Source organism: Trachypithecus francoisi, unplaced genomic scaffold (genome assembly GCF_009764315.1).
Source record: "Trachypithecus francoisi isolate TF-2019V2 unplaced genomic scaffold, Tfra_2.0 Lachesis_group11, whole genome shotgun sequence".
NCBI lineage: Eukaryota > Metazoa > Chordata > Mammalia > Primates > Cercopithecidae > Trachypithecus > Trachypithecus francoisi.
In genome coordinates, this window is record NW_022681456.1 from 131,734,367 (window position 1) to 131,754,916 (window position 20,550).

The 20,550-nt window shown below is 39.3% G+C and overlaps 1 protein-coding gene across 1 annotated transcript in view; it reads left to right on the forward strand.

Annotated features, from left to right (window-relative positions):
* The window catches only part of KDM5A (lysine demethylase 5A), a 96,451-nt gene that overhangs the window by 41,940 nt on the left and 33,961 nt on the right, over positions 1 to 20,550 (forward strand). Inside the window, exons 13-19 of the mRNA XM_033223333.1 lie at positions 737 to 856; positions 3,629 to 3,823; positions 11,110 to 11,291; positions 11,678 to 11,802; positions 12,313 to 12,463; positions 13,800 to 13,914; positions 16,753 to 17,108. Of these exons, the coding sequence (XP_033079224.1) occupies positions 737 to 856; positions 3,629 to 3,823; positions 11,110 to 11,291; positions 11,678 to 11,802; positions 12,313 to 12,463; positions 13,800 to 13,914; positions 16,753 to 17,108 (1,244 nt within the window). The remainder of the gene's footprint in view (positions 1 to 736; positions 857 to 3,628; positions 3,824 to 11,109; positions 11,292 to 11,677; positions 11,803 to 12,312; positions 12,464 to 13,799; positions 13,915 to 16,752; positions 17,109 to 20,550) is intronic.

A 20,550-nucleotide genomic window follows, 5' to 3' on the forward strand; every position in this document is an offset into this window, starting at 1 on the left:
TATTTTCTCAGATTTAGCTTTTAATACATGAGATAATGAAATAAAAATATACTGCAAATGCCTTTTTCACTTTTGAACCTAAGTTTGAAGATGTTTCTCAAATTCAAGCTAATGCCTGATAAAGTATAAATTTAACAGGTTTACTATAGATAATCAAATATTCATCATAACTTTAAAGAGAAAGTAGATTGAGTAACATTTATAAAGTTACTTTGTTTTTAAGTAATAAATATATACCAGAATCTGAGACTTTTCAGGAGACATACAGTATTATTGTAAAACAAAGTGAGATTTCGAGAAAACTGATTCTGGGGACATCTCATTGGGGATGTCTCATATGCTATGTGAGTTTAGTTAGTTCCAAAAAACTACCCAAAAGTAGCAGGAAATTCTATTCTTTGCCACTATTTACAATACAAGAATAAAACAAATTATTTTAATTGTAAAAATTGTATCAGTTTAAGAAAGTCGTAGCTCATTGAGAGTAATTTTTTTTTTGAGAATTTCTTTTGACTGCTAATTCTTGTCATGAATTATAATCTATTATCAGTGACTATTTTAAGAAGGTAGAATTCTGGCTATTTCTGATATCATTTTCTGATATGTTTAACTTAATGCTTTATTGTTTTCAGTTTTAGAAAATGCATCTGAAATTATCTGACTAATAAAATCTGTCTTCCTCTTTTTGTTGTTTTTATTTTTTATTTTTGTGTCCCTGTTCCCAATTTGCATTTAGGTGTACAGGACCAATCAGTGTGCTGGCGAGTTTGTTGTGACATTTCCTCGTGCCTATCACTCTGGATTTAACCAGGGCTACAACTTTGCTGAAGCTGTGAACTTCTGTACTGCTGACTGGGTCTGTTCTATAGCAAGTGGCTGTTGTACGTCTACTAACCCCCTATAAATATAAAGCAGCTTAGTTGCCATGTTTGCTTAGCTGGGCTCAGGGTAGGGTTTGTCAGTATTTTAGTGGAGACTGGAGTGGCTATTATAGTTTAGAAAGCTAAGTAGGTTTCCATCACATTTTTTATTTTGAAGATTTTATAGTTCTTACCCATTTATTATTTTCCTCATTCTGTTTTAACTTGCTTCCTTCATTTCCATTCTTTTCCTTCGCTTTCCCCTTCCCGCATTTCCTTCTTTCCTTCCTTTCCTTCTCTCCTTTGCTTTCCTTTATTTGGACTCCCTCCCTTCTGGTCAAGTGCTCAGAAGAGAGAGACTGAACTTACAAATGGTCAGTCGATTCTTTCTGAATCCTTCTTTTCTAAGGGAAGATACAGGTTGGTGCGAAAGTAATAGTGGCTTTTGCCATTGAAGATACAAGTTGGTGCACAAGTAATTGCAGTTTTAAAACCGCAACTACTTGTGCACCACCGTATGGTTTTCTTAGCATTTGCTTTCTCTGAGCGTTTTTGGGACTTATTAAGGTGATCAGGCTTATAGGGATAATTTCAGATATTCTACCATATTTTCAAATACATAGCTTTGAAATTTTACAAATTCTTTTTTTTTTGATAGACAATTAGTGATTTTACTAGTCTTGCCATTTTATGTTTTATTCTGTTCCTTTTTTTAATTTTAAAAGAGTAACTATAGTATTGAGATCTCTGCACTATACTTTAAATGATAATGCTAGGTAATTGCTGTTTTGCTTTTGTATGAAGTAGATAATCAAAAAGTATTTAGTGGCTGTTATGTTGCTTGGGAGAAGACTATACAGTATATTTATGATACACACTGACTTTATTTTCTTGTATTGGTGCTGTTTTTGTTGCTTCTGTTAACATTTTGGGGGCAACCCTTTAATAATGGATCTTATGTTTTCTGCAGGCACCTTAATTTGTTAAATTCCATGATTAATCATATAGAGATTGTTTTTGTTTCCTTTGCTAATGAGTAAAATGATACAATAAATAGTCTTTCTTGATCCAATAGTTTTGAAATTTTTTCTTATTAGGCTTTGGAAACAGCATAATTTAGCAAGAACAAGACTAGGCTTAGGGTTTTGCCTTGGGCTCGAGCTCTGTTTCTAAACATTCACCCAGCATTTATTGAGTGTTTATGATACATGGTAATTGGCTAGGTGTAGGGTAGAAAATGGGAGGATTTAGGAGCTGGAGATAGTTTCTACTGTTCCCCTTGTCACTGTTACTGGTATTTGACCTTGGGCAGCTTTGAACATTTCACTGGGCCTAAGTTTTTTAGCTGGTATGTAAAGATGCTGATAGATTCACTTAATAACCTCAGACAAGTTAGAGGATATGCGTGGAAGCCCTTGACACTCTTTAGAAGAAGGGTGTGATACAAATTAAAAGTTGTAGCAGTTTTAGCTCTGGAATAAATTAATGGGGCTAATTTTTATAAGTTACAATGGGTAATCACTTCTATTTTATGTGGCTTCCTCACATATTATAATAGTTAAGAACTGCAAATCCCACAGTATGATTTTTTCTTCTGCTTATTTTTGTATTGAGACTAGGTGAGAAATTTTTAAAGAGTACGTCCTTAAGATATGAAAGAGTTGTGTGTTGTTAATAGACAAAATCATTGCTAATCATAGGTTCAAAATATACACACACACACACACACACACACACTTTTTCCTTGGGAAAGTTTTTTCTTTGAAGAGTATGGAAACACTGCATAATTCAGAGATAGCCTCATATTTTCTTTGATTTCTCAGATTCCTTTCTGCCTTTCTCAAACTGTAGATGAATTCTAAAAGGGTCTTAAAGGTCAATTTCTAATTTTTTCTCTTTTATATTACAAATACAAACAAAACTTCCTTTATCCAAGTTCTTCTGCCTGAGCATAGGAAAGAAGTTGAAGTTGGAGCACATATTTATGTGTAGGGTATAGCTATTGTTATAATTTGGCTTGTAGCTTGATAATTACGGAGATTTTCAAGATTTATTTTAAAGGCTATAACTGTTCATTTATGAAAAGTGATCATTTAGTCATTTATTTCACTGTTAGGGAAATAAAGTATATAATTTTATAATTTCACTTTGAATTATCTTTCTGCCAGGGTTGTTTTTAAAATAATTTCTAGATGCTAAAATCTAAATCATCCTTTGTTTTGGTTTTTGCAAAAAAACTAAATGTCAGCCAATGTGGATTGCTTAAGTATTACTTTTTCCCTCTTTCCTATTTTTTTCTTTCTTTTTTTTTCTTCTAATAACATCTGTTCTTTTTGTTCTATGGAATTTTGAGTCCTCTGAGTATTTCCACTTAACCCTTTTTGGCCTGAACTTATTTAATTATTTACTTTTATAGTATTTTTCTTTTTCTTGTAAGGGCAGGCTCATGTTAAGTTAGTCTAAAAGAGTTTGCTGCCTCAGTTATATACCAAAGAACTCCCTGATATACAATAAATAGAAAATTAGCAGTTTAGGCCAGAAATTTAGCATTTCAGGTTATGGGAATTTTCTGTGGGAAAGCCTTTGAAATTCTAGCTGGGTCATACAGGGTTAATATTTACAGTTAATGTAATATGGCCTCTTTATATTTAAATGGATTTGGTATTCTGTCTTCTTTCTAATAAAAGGGAGGACCTGGAGGGTAAGTCGTGGTTCTGTTCTGGGGTATGTTATAAGCGAGTTATTTAATTTGGAAATCTCCTTTTCAGTTGCCCATTGGACGTCAGTGTGTCAATCACTACCGACGCCTGAGGCGCCATTGTGTCTTTTCACATGAGGAACTCATTTTCAAGATGGCAGCAGATCCAGAATGCTTAGATGTGGGGCTGGCGGCCATGGTCTGCAGAGAACTGACTCTCGTGACTGAAGAGGAAACACGGTTAAGAGAGTCTGTTGTGCAGATGGTGAGTTTGCTGAGCGCGTTTTCTGTGTCTGATGCTGCTCACGGGATATGCTAAGTGCACCTATACATAGAAGTCTCATCTCTGACTCCCTAGGAGTTGAACTTAAAAATCACTGATTTGGAGATTTTATGTTTTTATAATCGACATATTGGTTTCTCCAGATTAAAAACGTTTTAGGAATCTTACGATCTAGGTTTTTAAAACGAGTCCTATCAGAATTTCTTAGGTATATATTTACATTTTAAATCTTCTACATACAGTGTTAATTGTTGAAACAAGAAAATTTAAATCATTTTTTTCCCGAGCTTTGTGTTGAATAAGTTGTGTTTCTGGCAATTACAGACTGTCAGTTTGAATTCATCTTTTTCCCTCCCCTTTAAGTAATTGGATGAATAGGAAGGATGGAATAACCAAGGGTTGGGATTTAAAATACTTAGAATAAGCTAAGCATCATCACATTGAACTGGCTAATATATGAGAAAATGTGCATCTTTAGCATCATCTTGGCCTGTTCTGTCTACTATTTCCTGCATAGCTGGCTATAGCTTCATTAGGTTTACACTGTGCTTCCTCCTGTTTTTGTGTCACGTCCCTCCTCCTCCTCTGCCTGATATTCTGTCTCTGTTTTTAAAATAGCTTTGTTGAAGCATAATTGAGATGTAGTAAACTACATGTGTTTAAAATGTACAATTTGATAAGTTTTGACTATGTATATACCCATGAAACCATTGCTACAATCAAGATAATGAATATATCTATCACCTCTACAAGTTTTTTCATGCCCTCATATGGTTCTTCCTTCTTGCTGTGTACCACCTTTTTGAAAGATGGGTTCTCTCTCTTGCCCAGGCTGGAGTGCAGTGGCACAATTATAGCTCACTGCAGCCTCAAAATCCTGGGCTCAAACAATCTTCCCACCTCAGCCTCTGGAGTAGTTGGGACTGCAGGTGCGTGTTACCATGTCCGTCTAATTTTTTAGATTTTTTGTAGTGGTGGAGTCTTGCTTTGTTACCTAGGCTGCTCTCAAACTACTGGCTTCAAGCAGTCCTCCTGCCTTGGCCTCCTGAAGTGTAGGGATTACAGGCATGAGCCACCACACCTGGCCATCCTGCACCATCACCTTCTCCTCTTGCCCCCAAACCCCAGAAACCACTATTCTTTCTTTGCTTATTTTTTTGGAGAATTTTATTCAAATCAAACCATACAAGTTGTCCTTTTGTGTCTGATTTCTTTCATTCAGCATAATTACTTTGAGACTCATCCATATTGTTGCATGTACCAATACTTTATTCCTTTTTATTGCACACTGGTTTTCCTTTGAATAGGTGTACCGCAATTTGTTTATCCTTTCACTTGTGGGTGAACATTTGGATTGTTAACATTTTTTGGCTGTTAGAAATTAAATTGCTCTGAACATTTGTGTACAGCCTTTTGATGGACATATGCTTTTATTTATCTTGGGTAAATACTAGGCGTGGAATGCTTGGATCATATAGTATGTGTATGTGTAATTTTTTTTTTTTTTTGAGATGGAGTTTTGCTCTTATTGCCCAGGCTGGAGTGCAATGGCTTAATCTCAGCTCACCGCAACCTCCGCCTCCTGGATTAAAGTGATTCTCCTGCCTCAGCCTCCCGAGTAGCTGGGATTACAGGCGTGCGCCACCGTGCCCAGCTAATTTTTGTATTTTTAGTAGAAAGGGGGTTTCTTCATGTTGGCAGGCTGGTCTCGAACTCCTGACCTCAGGTGATCCGCCTGCCTCAGCCTCGCAAAGTGCTGGGATTACAGGTGTGAGCCACCTCACCCAGCTGTATGTGTAATATTTTCTAAAAAACTGTGAAGCTGTATTCCAAAGTGGTTATACCATTTTACATTTCCACCAGCGGTGTGTAAGAAGTTTCAGTTGCCTTCTGTCCTTACCAACGTTTGGTATAGTCTTTTCAACTTTAGACATTGTGATAAGGTTATAGTGGTATTTCATTATTTGATATTCCCACTTTGAGCTTGTATTCTTTTTTTGTTGTTGTTTTTGAGACGGAGTCTCACTGTGTTGCTCAGGCTGGAGTGCCGTGGCATGATCTTGGCTCACTGCAGCCTCAGCCTTCCAGGTTCAGCAGTTCTCCTGCCTCAGCCTCCCAACTGGCTGGGATTACAGTCATGCACCACCTTCTCTAGCCAGTTTTGTATTTTTAGTAGAGATGGGGTTTCACTATGTTGGCCAGGCTGATACTGAGCTCCTGACCTCAAGTGATCCACCTACCTTGGCCTCCCAAAGTGTTGGGATTACAGGTGTGAACCACTGTGCCTGGCCTATACTTGTATTCTTAAAAGTCTTATTTTGATTATATATTTATTTAAAATGGGATTCCTTTTCTCATTGCCTAGAGTCTTTCTTTTGAATTTTGAAATTTTAAGTACATTGGTGGAGACTCATGAAATACGATTTCGTGATATGTCCTCAGTATTTCAGATTTAACCTGAATGGGGCATTATTTTCCTTGCTCTTTGATAATTTGAATGCCCCGTCTCCTGATCCTCTACCATGTTTCTTTGTGATACTTTGATCAAATTTCTCTGTAGACCCTTTAAACATACCTTCCACCTGTGCCCTTGTTCCAGTTACTTATCCCTGCCCTTACTTTGCATTATGAACTTGTCTTTCCTATTTTAAGAAAAGTTTTCATTTTACCTTTTACTGAAAATCTTAAGTGGTTTTCCTGTGGTCAGCAGTCTTATGTCCTCTTTATCCTTTCATTATCATTGTCATTCTGTTCCCATCATACTTTTGAAAGTCTCAGAGTTCACCAGTGACACACTTTATTGCAAAATCCAGTGGTTTCTTTTTTTTTTTTGGAGACAGAGTCTCACTCTGTCGCCCAGGCTGGAGTGCAGTGGGGCGATGTTGGCTCACTGCAAGCTCCGCCTCCCGGGTTCACACCATTCTCCTACCTCAGCCTCCTGAGTAGCTGGGGCTACAGGCGCCAAGCCTGGCTAATTTTTTGTATTTTTAGTAGAGACGGGGTTTCACCGTGTTAGCCAGGATGGTCTCCATCTCCTGACCTCATCATCCTCCCACCTCGACCTCCCAAAGTGCTGGGATTACAGGCGTGAGCCACCGCGCCCGGCCAGAATCCAGTGGTTTCTTTCTGTGTCTTCCACCCCGGTGAGCTCTTTGTTGCACTATATATTGGTGCTTTGGTTTCTTTCCCTAACATTTACTCTACTGTTTTTTCAGTCTCTTTGATTATATTTGCCCATCATTTCTAGTTCTTTCTCCTTATATCCTCAACAATGTGTGCAGGGTGCAGCCTTTGACTGTTTATTGTTGTTATTTTGTGCTGTTTATCTTGGAATGCTCATCTAAGGGTCTTCAGTCTGTCAGCTATTACCTTGTGGTTTCAGTTCTCACTTCTTAAAGTTTCCTCCTGTTACGTTACACACAGGAATTATTGTCACTTTGAAAGAGGCTGTGTCCAGCCACTCATTTGTAATCTGTGTTTCCAACATGTGTATTGCACATTTCTATTTAGATTTTTATCACTCAGTTTCAGCATCTGAAATAGAAAATCTCCTTCCTGTCCACCCTTCATAAACTACTTTCTTTCCTAATTGCCTCATCTTAGTAAGCGCCAGGACCACCATGTAAAAACTTAGTGTGATCTTGACTCATACGTTTCCTTTTTTTTTTTGAGATGGAATTGTACTCTGCCACCCAGGCTGGAGTGCAGTGGCACGATCTCAGCTTACTGCAACCTCCGCCCCCTGGGTTCGAGCGAATCTCCTGCCTTACCCTCCCGAGTAGCTGGGATTACAGGCGTTCACCACCTTGCCCAGCTAATTTTTGTATTTTTAGTAGGGACAGGGTTTCACCATGTTGGCTGGGTTAGTCTTGAACTCCTGACCTCAGGTTATCTGCCCTCCTCAGCCTCCCAAAATGCTGGGATTACAGGCGTGAGTCACCACACCTGGCCTCGTTTCCTTCATAGTTATCTGTTACCTAGTTTTTTGTTTTATTTATTTATTTATTTGAGAAAGAGTCTCACTCTGTTGCCCAGGTTGGAGTGCAGTGGCGCGATATCGGCTCACCTGCTGTCTCCACCTCTCAGGTTCAAGCAATTCTGTGTCAACCTCCTGAGTAGTTAGGGTTACAAGCGTGTGCCACCACACCTGGCTAATTTTTTTATTTTTAGTACAGACAAGGTTTCACCATGTTGGCCGAGCTGGTCTCGAACTCCTGACCTCAGGTGATCTACCCACCTCAGCCTCCCAAAGTAGTGGGATTATAGGTGTGAGCTACTGCACCTGGCCTGTTACCTAGTTTTAAGTTTTTCTTTAGCACTGTTTCTCATCATTCTCTCCTGCCCCCTTTTTTCCTTACTGCTACACCATCCTGTTCCATTCCCTCATTTTCTCATCTGGCTTATTTCAGATAGCCTTTTTTGGTTTTTGTTTTTTTGAGACGGAGTCTCGCTCTGTCACCCAGCGTAGAGTGCAGTAGCGCAGCCTTGGCTCACTGCACCCTCTGTCTCCCGGGTTCAAGTGATTCTCCTGCCTCAACCTCCCCAGTAGCTGGGACCAGAGGTGCGCACTACCACGCCTGGCTAATTTTCTGTATTTTTAGTAGAAAATGGGGTTTCACCATGTTGGCCAGGCTGGTCTGGAACACCTGGCCTCAAGTGATTTGCCCACCTTGGCCCCCCAAAGTGCTGGGATTACAGGCATGAGCCACTGCGCTTGGCCTCAAGTAGCTTTTAATTTGTATTTCTGGCTTTTTTCTTCTCTCCATTTTCTCCTTATTTATGGTTTTCTTTTTTCTTTTTTTCTTTTTTTTTTTTTTGAGACGGAGTCTCGCTCTGTTGCCCAGGCTGGAGTGCAATGGCCGGATCTCAGCTCACTGCAAGCTCCGCCTCCCGGGTTTACGCCATTCTCCTGCCTCAGCCTCCCGAGTAGCTGGGACTATAGGCGCCCGCCACCTCTCCTGGCTAGTTTTTTGTATTTTTTTAGTAGAGACAGGGTTTCACCGTATTAGCCAGGATGGTCTCGATCTCTTGACCTTGTGATCCGCCCGTCTCGGCCTCCCAAAGTGCTGGGATTACAGGCTTGAGCCACCGCACCCGGCTTTATTTATGGTTTTCTAAAGTATATTCTCAGGAATATAAGCTTTGTAATATTTTAGAAGGTATTATAAGGAAAAGTTCTGTGGCTAACAACGTTTTGAAAATGGCAGGCTAAGAAAAGGTAAATGGATATATTTAAAATATTGATGTTAGCTTCATTTAAGACTGGAAAGTAAAAGAACAATGAATTCTAGTTGGGGTACAAAAAATAGGCGGACCTAAAATAATGTGAAATATATACTTTTCCAGTTTTTAGGATTTTAAAATTACTTAAAAGGTATAGGAAAATTAATGGTAAAAATTAATAAAAACATATATAGGCCAAAAAGAAAGATAAATGAGATCTTTACTGCAGAACATCTGATTCTTGAATATGCTGGTGTTCATTGTTCATCTGTGAAGTTCATCCAAAGAAATGTTTTTCCCTATTTTTTTTTTTTTTTTTGGTAGAGACATTGTCTTCCTATGTTGCCCAGGCTGGTCTTGAACTCGTTGGCTCAAGTAGTCCTCCCACCTCAGCCTCCCAAAGTGCTGAGATTACAGGTGTGAGCCTCCGCACCTGGAACAAGAAAAAATTATTTTCCCCAGAGTATCTTTTAGGATCTGTGATCCTTGGAGTACAGTTTGGGAAACTATAAAATTTCTTGAAGCAACCAGAACTTTCTCAGTTGCCACCTTAGCATTCCCTTGAGAACAGCATTGCTAGTTGTTCTGAAGCTAAATTCTTATAAACTAAGAAGTATGTGCAGTGCATTTTGAAACTCTTTTTATGTTAAAATAATTTTTAAAGAAAATACTAAATGCCAGTATGAGAAAATGGAAAGATAGGAGAATATGGCCAGCAGACATCTAAATTAAACTGGTATCAAAAACAATGTATAATGAAAAACCAGAACTGTGCATGCCAGTGAATAAATTATCAGGTTCCCACCTTGTTTAAATGAAGAAAGTTTGCTCTTCTTGCAGAATTGTGTTTCCAAGTAACTTGCTCCATCAAGTAAGCAGAAACTGTAAAGTTATATAATAAATGGAGGTCTTTGGTAAAATGCATTTCATATGCTCTTATAATCCCTTTTTTTTTTTTTTTTTTTTTTTTGAGATGGAGTCTTGTTCTATCACCCGGGCTGGAGTGCAGTGGTGCAATCTCAGCTCACTGCAACCTTCACCTCCCAGGCTCAAGCGATTCTCCTGCCTCAGCCTCCTGAGTAGCTGGGACTACAGGCGCCCGCCACCACGCCCGGCTAGTTTTTGTATTTTTAGTAGAGACGAAGTGTCGCCATATTGGCCAGGCTGGTCTCAAACTCCTGACCTCAGGTGATCGGCCCGGCTTAGCCTCCCAGAATGTGAGATTACAGGCGTGACCCACTGCACCCTGCCCACTCTTATATTCTTGGCATACTGAATTTGTCTTAACTTTCTTTTTGATGTCATGCTGATACTTTATTTTGATTTGTACAAGTTACTTTATACTTCTTTGTCCTTACATATGTTTGTATATGTCACTGTTACTTTTGGATAATAGATTACTAATTTATTTTGCTCAAGGATATAATTGGGAGTTTGGGGCCAGCCACCCCCAGAATGCCTCCCAATTACAATTTTCTTCCCTTCTGTCAAAAAACTGTCTTGACTTTTGTGGTAATCACGTTTCTTTTTTTTAGAGACAGGGTCTTGCTGTGTTGGCTGGGGTTGGAGTACAGCAGTACTGTCCCAGCTCACTGCAGCCTGGCCTCAAATGATCTTCTCTCCTCAGCCTCCTGAGTAGCTGGGATTGCAGGCATGAACCACCATGCCTGGGTAATGTTTAAACATGTTTGTGTAGGGATGCTGACTTTGTTGCCCTGGCTGGCCTCAAATCCCTATCTTCAAGCAATCCTTCCACCTCGGCCTCCTAAAGTGCTGGGATTATAGCCATGAGCCACTGCAACCAGCCCACGTTCTTTGTAGTTTTGTTGCTCAAATGTGCATCCTTAGATACCAAACTTTAATCTTGCCCATTGAAAAACAACGATGATCACTTTTAGGAAGCATTTCGATGTTGTGCCATCGTACCTTTCATGTTTATACCTTTAAGTCAGAGATTTGTCTGTGGAAAAAAATGTAGTAACTTAAGTTTTTTGATGTTTTAAAGACTAGAAAGACTTGATCTAGTGCAATAAATTATATTTCAGGGTGTCCTGATGTCAGAAGAAGAAGTGTTTGAGCTTGTTCCTGATGATGAGCGGCAGTGTTCAGCATGCAGAACCACATGTTTTCTCTCTGCTCTCACATGTTCCTGTAATCCTGAGCGGCTTGTATGTCTCTACCATCCAACTGATCTGTGCCCCTGCCCCATGCAGAAGAAATGTCTTAGGTATCCAAAAGTATTTTGTGAAACTTCCATGACCTTTTTTTAAAACCAAGTCTTAATGTTATTTTTACTTACTCCCTTCCTTTACTCCTTTACTCTGGACTTCTCAACTTCTCTGTCTACTTTGAGGCTTGAAGACCAGTCCTTTAAAGTTGGCCCTAAACTTGGCAGCTGAAATTAGTTTCTTTATCAGTTGATTTCACATGTTCCTTGTCTCCTTGCATTAAAAACGGTGGGCTGGTTTGATTTTTCTCTTCATGTGAACGAAGATCCCATTCCCTTGGCCATTGTATTCTCCTTAAGCCGGTTATACTTAAAACTTTATTTTTAAGTTATTGTTGGTTTTTGAGGTTTTTATTTCTGTGTGTGTTTGTGTTTTCTTTTTGTAGATATCGCTACCCGTTAGAAGACCTCCCTTCTCTGCTATATGGTGTAAAAGTCAGGGCACAGTCCTATGACACTTGGGTCAGTCGTGTTACAGAAGCATTGTCTGCTAACTTCAACCACAAAAAAGGTTAAATTTCCTTCTTTCGTATACATATGCTGAATTGATTGTCACTGTAAAAGAGGCTTTGTTTAGTTTTATGTTTTTTCCTTCCGTAAAAGAAAAATCCTAGGCTTCCTATGAGATTTGAGATTAATAGGTTGGTTGAATATAGACGAAATTTTCTATTTGAGAATCTTCTTTGAAATGAAAAAACTGACTAAAAATGGGCCGGACATCTAACTTGCAGTAAATTTATTATATATGTTGGGAACCCATATTACCAGTAAGACTAACACTGAAGGCTTCTTTGGAAAGAGAAATTTATTTACCTGAGAGAAACTGTCTATAAGGATTATAAATGAGCACCTGGTTGTTAGCTTTTATTGTGTTGGTGAGATTTTCACAGCTGTTTGTTTCTACTGATTATTATGTTTCTACTAGTAGGTTGGGGACTCACTTGAGTGAGGTTGGTGAAGATTTTAGAATGGCTTTTTGTGTCTGTGGTCATTGTATATGGCTCTTTATTTATTTTTACAGATTTGATTGAATTGCGAGTCATGCTGGAAGATGCTGAGGATAGAAAATACCCAGAGAATGATCTCTTTCGAAAACTCAGGGATGCTGTAAAAGAAGCTGAGACCTGTGCTTCTGTGGCTCAGCTGCTTCTGAGCAAAAAGCAGAAACACAGGTAAACCTAAGAAGAGTTTAATTACTGTTGTCCTCTTTCTTTCAGAGTAAAAACCAAAGTTTTGTCTGGCCTGTGAAGCCCTACATTGTCTTGGACCTCTTGTGGCCGTGTCTCTTGCTCCCAGTAATGCTCCAGTTTTATCTCCTACTATTCTCCCTTCTTTCTTGCTCCCGCCTGCAGTGTTCTTTCTCTTGCTGTTCTTCATACATAGCGGGTACTTTTTTGCTTAGGACTTCATGCTCTCTCTTTACTCTGCTTGGACTTCCCTTCCCACCATATCCAGGTGGCTTGTTCCATTACCTACCTCTTTGAAGCCTTTGTTTTCAAATGTCACTTTGTTGGCGAGGGCTTTTCTGACAAGCCTTTATAAAATTACAGTCCTTTTACCCTTCTTTCATGCTTTGTTTTTCTCCTAGTGTCATCACCTGCTAATATACTAATCTACTTATTTTAATTATTATCTGTCTTCTCTTCCCCATCTCCCACTAGAATGTACACAAGACTAGAATATCAGGAATTTTTTTTTCATTGTCATATTTCTTGTGCTTAGAACAATGCCTGGCACATAGTTGTGCAATAAATATTTGTAAATGAATAAATGGAAACTATAGGCCGAAGGCAGGTGGCAGCAAAGGGTAACCTTGATGGATGCAGAGGAGGTTGTTAAGAAGCATAGAAGTATGCACCCTTGATATGATGTAATTCCTAAGTATTAAATTTTCTGTGGTATTTAAATGTGTTGTTGTAATTCCAGCACATTTCTTTTGTCTGAATGGCTTTTCTATAGCAATTCATATTGGGTTTTTAAATTACCTTGTAAATTGTTTATTTACCATTTTGTTAGATAACTTTTCTTAGAGACATTGATCAACGGCTCTTAGCTTGTCATTGGGCCAGTGACCCCACTTGGAGAACCTGGTAAAAGTTTAGGAACCCTCTTAGAAAAATCATACACACACAAAATTTTGGAACACTTTCAGAGGATTCATTGTAACCTAAGGCAAGTTAAAGGCTCTTCTTTCACATTTTAACCTTCTTAAGATACAGGGTTAAGTTTTATCAATGAACTTAATATTCCAACTATGAGGAATTTATGTAATGTTTGAAATGTTTAATACTTGTAGATCGAAGGAACTGTAACTTGGAGAGTTGAATCTTTGAGTCATTAACTGAAGAACTTAAAAACTGTTTTGAAGTGGTCACCATTGCAGTGTAATCCCTCAAACACGGGGATTCTAGGATTGCTTAGGTTTGAATTCTGAAGAGAATAGGAGCCCTTTTGATACCAGAATGACTGATTTTTTCTTACTTATATCTCAATATTATTTCACATCAGACAGAGCCCAGATAGTGGGAGGACTCGGACGAAACTGACAGTGGAAGAATTGAAGGCCTTTGTCCAACAACTTTTTAGTCTTCCGTGTGTCATCAGCCAAGCTCGGCAAGTGAAGGTGGAGTATTACATCCTTTTTTTGGGTAATGTCCTTTGTGACGTAGTCTCCTGTTCTGGGTTTCACAGAATGGTATCTCTAAACTAGTTTTTTGCTCTATTTTTTTTTTTTCTCTCACTATATGCTGCTACTTGAGGTTCTTTAATAGGCAATTTTTTGGTTTTGTTCTTAGCCGTTATTCCCCATTTAAAATTCTGTAAGGCTGATAAAGAATTATTTTTTTCTATATTAATTTTAGTTCAGAACACCCATTTAACATAGGTGTAATTGAGATGCAAGAAATTAGTTAAAGTAATCTGCATGTATCAGTGTTATTAATACACGAGCTTTTAAAAATGCAGAGCTCTGAAATTACCAGCACCCTGATGGCTTAATGAATATGTAAAATCTTCAAAGTATGTATTAAATATATTAATCTCCATAGTTAATGATCTTTTGATAGTTTGGGGTGTTTTTGTGTTTTGGGGGTGGGTAGGGGTCTAAAATAGTGTTTTTAGTTTTTGTTTTTGAAAAGGGAGTCTCGCTCTGTCGCCCGGGCTGGAGTGCAGTGGCGCGATCTTGGCTCACTGCAAGCTCTGCCTCCTGGGTTCAAGTGATTCTCCCCAGTAGCTGGGATTACAGGAATGGGCCACTATGCCCAGTTAATTTTTGTATTTTTAGTAGAGACGGGGTTTCACCATGTTGGCAGTCTGGTTTCAAACTCCTGACCTCAGGTGATCCACCCACCTCGGCCTCCCAGAGTGCTGGGATTACAGGCATGAGCCACCGTTCCCGGCCTAAAATAGTTTTTATCGAGGTTATCAACTTGTGAAATCTAGGGTCAGTTGTGTTCTTGTCTTATTCCATTTCATAAGAGCATTTTGATAGACTACTCTTTCTTGAATGCTGTTCTTTAAGCGTCTGTGACATCACACTTTCTGGGTTTTTTCTTAGCTCATTGGCAGTTCTTCTCTTAAGTCTTCCTTGCTGCTTGTTTTCTCTTTGACTTGACTTCTCAAGTATTGGAGTATATGAGGAGTCTCGGCCTTTTCTTCAGGTGCCCCCACTTCTGATACCTTATTTGCCCAGTGACTTTAAATATCACCTATATCCTGTTGATTCAGTCCCACATCTCCAGCCCTGGATGCCTTTTTCCCCCACAGACTTGTATGTCCAGCTGTATACTCTGGATTTCCTTTTGGTGGACTAAAAGGCATATTAAAGGCTTTTTTTCTTTTCTTTTTTTTTTTTTTCTTTTTTTTGAGACAGGGTCTGGCTCTGTCACCCAGGCTGCAGTACGGTGGTATGGTCTCAGCTCACTGTAACTTCGGCTTCCCAGACTCAAGCAATCCTCCCACTTCAGCCTCCCAAGTTGCTGGTACTACAGGTGCACACACCACACCTGGCTAATTTTTGTATGTTTTGTAGAGACAAGGTTCCACCATTTTACCCAGGCTGGTCTCAAAACTCGTGAGCTCAAGCAGTCCACTTGCTTTGGCCTCCCAAAGTGCTGGGATTACAGACGTGAGCCACCACACCTGGCCTTAAGCTGTTTAATGAACCAAATGAATCAAACTCCTTGATTTCTTTATTTCCCTTATTCCCCGTGTTCAATATTTAAACAAGTGCTGGCTGCTGTTACCTCCAAAATATATCCCAAAGCAAACCATTTATTGTCCTCTCCGTTGCCTAAACTATGCTCTACACCACTGGAATGTACCCCTTGGATTACTGCAACAGGCTTTCAGCTGCTTTCTCTTCTTCTGCTCGTCTGACATTTTAGTTTTTGTTTGGTAACCAGAATGATAATCTAAACTTGAAATCAAATCACATCATTTCCCTGTGGTTAAAATTCTCCAGTGGTTCCCCAAAGCCATTTGAATGAAATTCAAACCCATTGTAACCTAGAAGATACTGTGTAGTCTGACCTCTGCTTATTTTTTAACCACATTTCTCCATCGTCCACTTGTAGCAACACACCAAGCCCATTCTTCTTTAAAAGCGTTTGCAATTATTATTTACCCTGCCCTAACTGTTCTTCATTCAGACCCTCTTGTAGTTCCTCCCCAACCCTCAATTTAGTTTCAGTTTGCCTTCTGTGACTACCATGACATTGCTAAGTAATATGCCTCTGCCCGCTCTGGTCATTCTCTGTTGTGCTGCCCTATTTTCAGAGCACTTGACACTAACTGAAACATTTTATTCGTGTGTTCACTGTCTGGTCACCTGCATTAGAATATATGTTCTCTGGGCCGGGCACGGTGGCTCTCACCTGTAATGCCAGCACTTGGGAGGCTGAGCGGGCGGATCATGAGGTCAGGAGATTGAGACCATCCTCGCTAACATGGTGAAACCCCGTCTCTACTAAAAATACAAAAAATTAGCTGGGCGTGGTGGCAGACATCTGTAGTCGTAGCTACTTGGGAGGCTGAGGCAGGAAAATGGCATGAACCCGGGAGGCGGAGCTTGCAGTGAGTCGAGATCGTGCCACTGCACTCCAGCCTGGGAGACAGAGTGAGACTCCATCTCAAAAAAAATAAAAAAAGTATGTTCTCTGAAGACAAGGACTTTTTATGTCTTCTTTAATACTGTGTGCCTGGAAAAGTGCCGGCATCTAAATCAGGAGTCATTAAATATTTATTGAATGAATCAACTATATTTTAAAAGTAGGAGTATAGCTAGAAGTAATTACACAAAAGCATATTTATTACTTTAACTATCATATCTGAATATTTGGTGTTATGATGGTGAGATTATAAGAGTCTAGAATTGATAGTGTGCCTTGACTATGTCTAGTTCATACTCTTTTGTATCTTTTAAATTTGTTTTTCGAATTTTTATTTCTTTTGACCTTTTCAGAATCTGCTAGATGATGTGGAAGAGTTTCATGAACGTGCTCAGGAGGCCATGATGGATGAAACCCCAGATTCTTCCAAACTCCAAATGTTGATAGATATGGGCTCTAGTCTGTATGTGGAACTCCCTGAATTACCACGACTGAAGCAAGAGCTGCAACAGGCTCGGTGGCTGGACGAAGTAAGGCTGACCTTATCAGATCCACAGCAAGTCACTTTGGATGTCATGAAGAAACTGATAGATTCTGGGGTAGGGTTGGCACCCCACCACGCTGTGGAGAAAGCAATGGCTGAACTGCAGGAGCTCCTTACAGTCTCTGAACGATGGGAAGAAAAGGCTAAGGTCTGCCTACAGGCAAGGTGAACACATTTTGGTGACTGTTGCCTCTTTAACAACTAAGTCAGAAGGTAGAATGGGAGAAGGAGCTTAAAGGCTTATTTCATTAAATGGCTTGTTTTTTTTTTTTTTTGCCTTTAGGATTTTAATGTGTAAGTAGCATTGGTTAAGTTGTGTAGGTGGGAAAGGCATTTCCTGATGATCCAGGGCCTGAAGGAAATGGGGAGATTCTCCTCTTTCCCTGCTTGGCAGGCAGCTCCTGGAGAGGTGCAGGTGGGTGGCAGTGGGCACAGGCAAGCTGGAGAGTTTCTTGCTGGGCACGAATGCCCACAGTCTACACCTTCTTCAGCTCTCAGAGCTCCTCATTGTGTCTGGACCCACGAATGGAGTGGCAGTGCTAGGGAGTGGGTTCTCCTGTGTCTGGCTCCAACAACTGGTTTATTGTGATGACATTAAATATTTAATTAAATGTTTTGTGCCTTCCCTGGCCAGTTGCTAAGTTATCAAATGGGGCTACATGTAGACAGTTTCAAATATGTGCAGACTATCATGCAGAGTACTTTGTTAGGTACTTCATGTTATACAAAGTAGTGTTTTGTTTAGAGCCTATACTTAGTGATATGATAGTTAGGAAGTAAGAAGTGTAAAGCTCATTGTAGGATGTTATGAATGTTAACCGAAAGGTACGGAAAAATGTTACAGGGATTCAGAGGGGGAAGATCATGGTGAGCTTGGGTGGTCAATAGAGAAGCTTCAGAGAAAAATAAGAACTTAGGTAGAGCCTTGAGGAATGAGTAGGATTGAAGTGGAAGGAAGGTAAGAGAAATGTCAGAAACTGAGTTTAAGGAATATTTAGGGTGTGTTCAGGTGGCAGAAAATAAGTGAGTTTCCCTGGAGTGGAGGATTTATGCTGAAAAGTATTGGGAGAGGAGAGTGTTGAGTGGCTGTATTAGCATCAGCACCCCATTGGACTTAATGAGATTTAAATAAAGTGTTTATATCTGACTGTATATCAGCAAATTTGGGTGATGATTAATGGTGGTGGTCTTTGTGAAAGCATTTCTCTAGCAGCTAAGATTAATATTTATATAATTTCTCTTGTGAGGATGAGGAAACGAGTGCATAGAGTGATCACGTAGTTACTGAGTGATACAACTGAAATTTAAAGCATCTTCCACTTCATTTCAATATCTCTGTGTACTTAACTACTTTGCTAGCCACTTAACTTTGGATACATTTTGATAAGAGAATCTTTAGGTGATTTAATGAGCACAACTCTGAGAAGCCTCTATGTACACTGGATATTTTGCTATCCAGATGACATGCAGAATACATACTAAAATTTATTCATTGCTTTTCCTGTTTGAACTATTCATATTACTCAGTGTCTTCAGATTAATGACAGTTCCAGGAGGTGGGAACATATTAAGTGGACAAAGCTAAATAACTTTGGAATGTAAAACTATGATTTTGATGATACCTGATACAACTGGTAGTAGGCTACCAAGTGAGATTTCGTTGGTAATAATAGTTAGACACTTTGTTTTCCTGGTCTCCTGTATTTAATCAGCCACCAGGTCCTGATGTTGTCTCCAAAATGTCTTTCATGTCTCTCTTTCAAATCCATTGTCACTGACCTGGTTGTAGTCCTCTTGTATTTCCCCTTGATATTTGAGTTTGGTAAGTATTGATGGAGAACCTACTCCATGCCAGGTACTATTTCTTTTTTTTTTTTTTTTTTTTTTAATTTGACTTGCTCTTTATTTTTAATGTTGCTAAAATTCAGAAAATTAAGAATTACATATGTGGTTCCTATTATATTTCTAGTGGACAGTACAGTACTACTTTTTAAAAATTTTATTTATTTATTTATTTTTTTATTATTATACTTTTTAAGTTCTAGGGTACATGTGCATAACGTGCAGGTTTGTTCCATATGTATACTTGTGCCATGTTGGTGTGCTGCACCCATCAACTCGTCAGCACCCATCAATTCGTCATTTATATCAGGTATAACTCCCAATGCAATCCCTCCCCCCTCCCCCCTCCCCGCCAGGTACTATTTCTAAATGCTATGTAGACAGTAGTGAACAAGACACACAAAGATCTCTGCTTTCATGGAGCTACCGTTCTAGTAGAGAGAGAGATAAATGAATGAATTTCAAATAATTACTGTCATGAAAAAAGTAAAACTGGTAAAGAAATAGAGGATTATGTGGTTGGTGGGAATAGTGGGAGTTAGACTCTTTTCTAATTTCTGTCAGAATTATCTTTCTGAAACCCATCCTTAATCTTCTTGATCTCTTAGTATTGGTTATTAACTACTTACCATTATTTTCTTGAGATTCTTTCTTTGCCTTTGGCCTTCACTCTACATCTAAAATAATGGTTTTCCTCAAGATTCTGGCATAGATACCTTTCTTTTCTCACTCTGTACAGTCTCTCTGGAAATTTAATTTCTTGGCTCCGTTTGCCTTCTTTATACTGAGTAACTCCTAAATCTTCATTTATAATATAGATTTCTTTCATAAATATCATCTGCCTGTTAGATAATTCCAGGGGATGTCTCACAGATACCTGAAATTCCCTGTATCCAAAATTGGACTCATTAATGTCTTCCCATATCCTCCTCCTTTGTTTCTTTATTCTTTAAATGATACCATCTTTCACTCATTTGAACAAGCGGGTACTTTGGTAGTTAGCTTTGACTCCTCCCTTCTTCTTTATCCTCAAACTCAGTTGTGCTGATTATATTTCCCCAGTGCTTCTCACTTTCATTCTTTTTTTTTTTAAGTCTGCACATGGATTTATGCTATACTCATTCTTTTTCAAACCCCCTCCCCACCCTCTTTTTTGAGACAGAGACTTGCTTTGTTGCCCAGGCTGGGGTGTGCAATGGTGCCATTTTGGCTCATGGCAACCTCCACTGCCCAAGGCTCAATCTATTCTCATGCCTCAGCCTCCCGAGTAGCTGGGATTATAGGTGCATACCCACCATGACCAGCTAATTTTTAAATTTTTTGTAGAGACGGGGTTTCACCATGTTGGCCAGGCTTGTCTTGAGCTCCTGACCTCAAGCAATCCGCCCGCCCCAGCCTCCCACAGTGCTGGGATTACAGGCATGAGCCACTGTGCCCAGCCTTTTACCCTCATGCTTGAAGGACTTTTTTGCATTAGGTGTAAAATTACTGGTTGACAATTGTTTTGTCTTAGTACTTTGGATATATCATTCTGTCTGCTGTTTTGAAAAGAATCTTGTAGGATTATTCCTTCTTTTTCTCTCATTCCACTCAGGCTGCTGTCATAGCTAGCCTAGATCACAGCAGCAGGTTCTGTCTGGCCTTAGCCCTCTCTAATTCATTCTCTATACTGCCACTAGGACGTTGTTAAAACACAGGTGTAACTTTCACTCCCTTATTAAATCCTCTAGTTTTCTGTTGCCCTCAGGATGAAGTCCAGATTCTC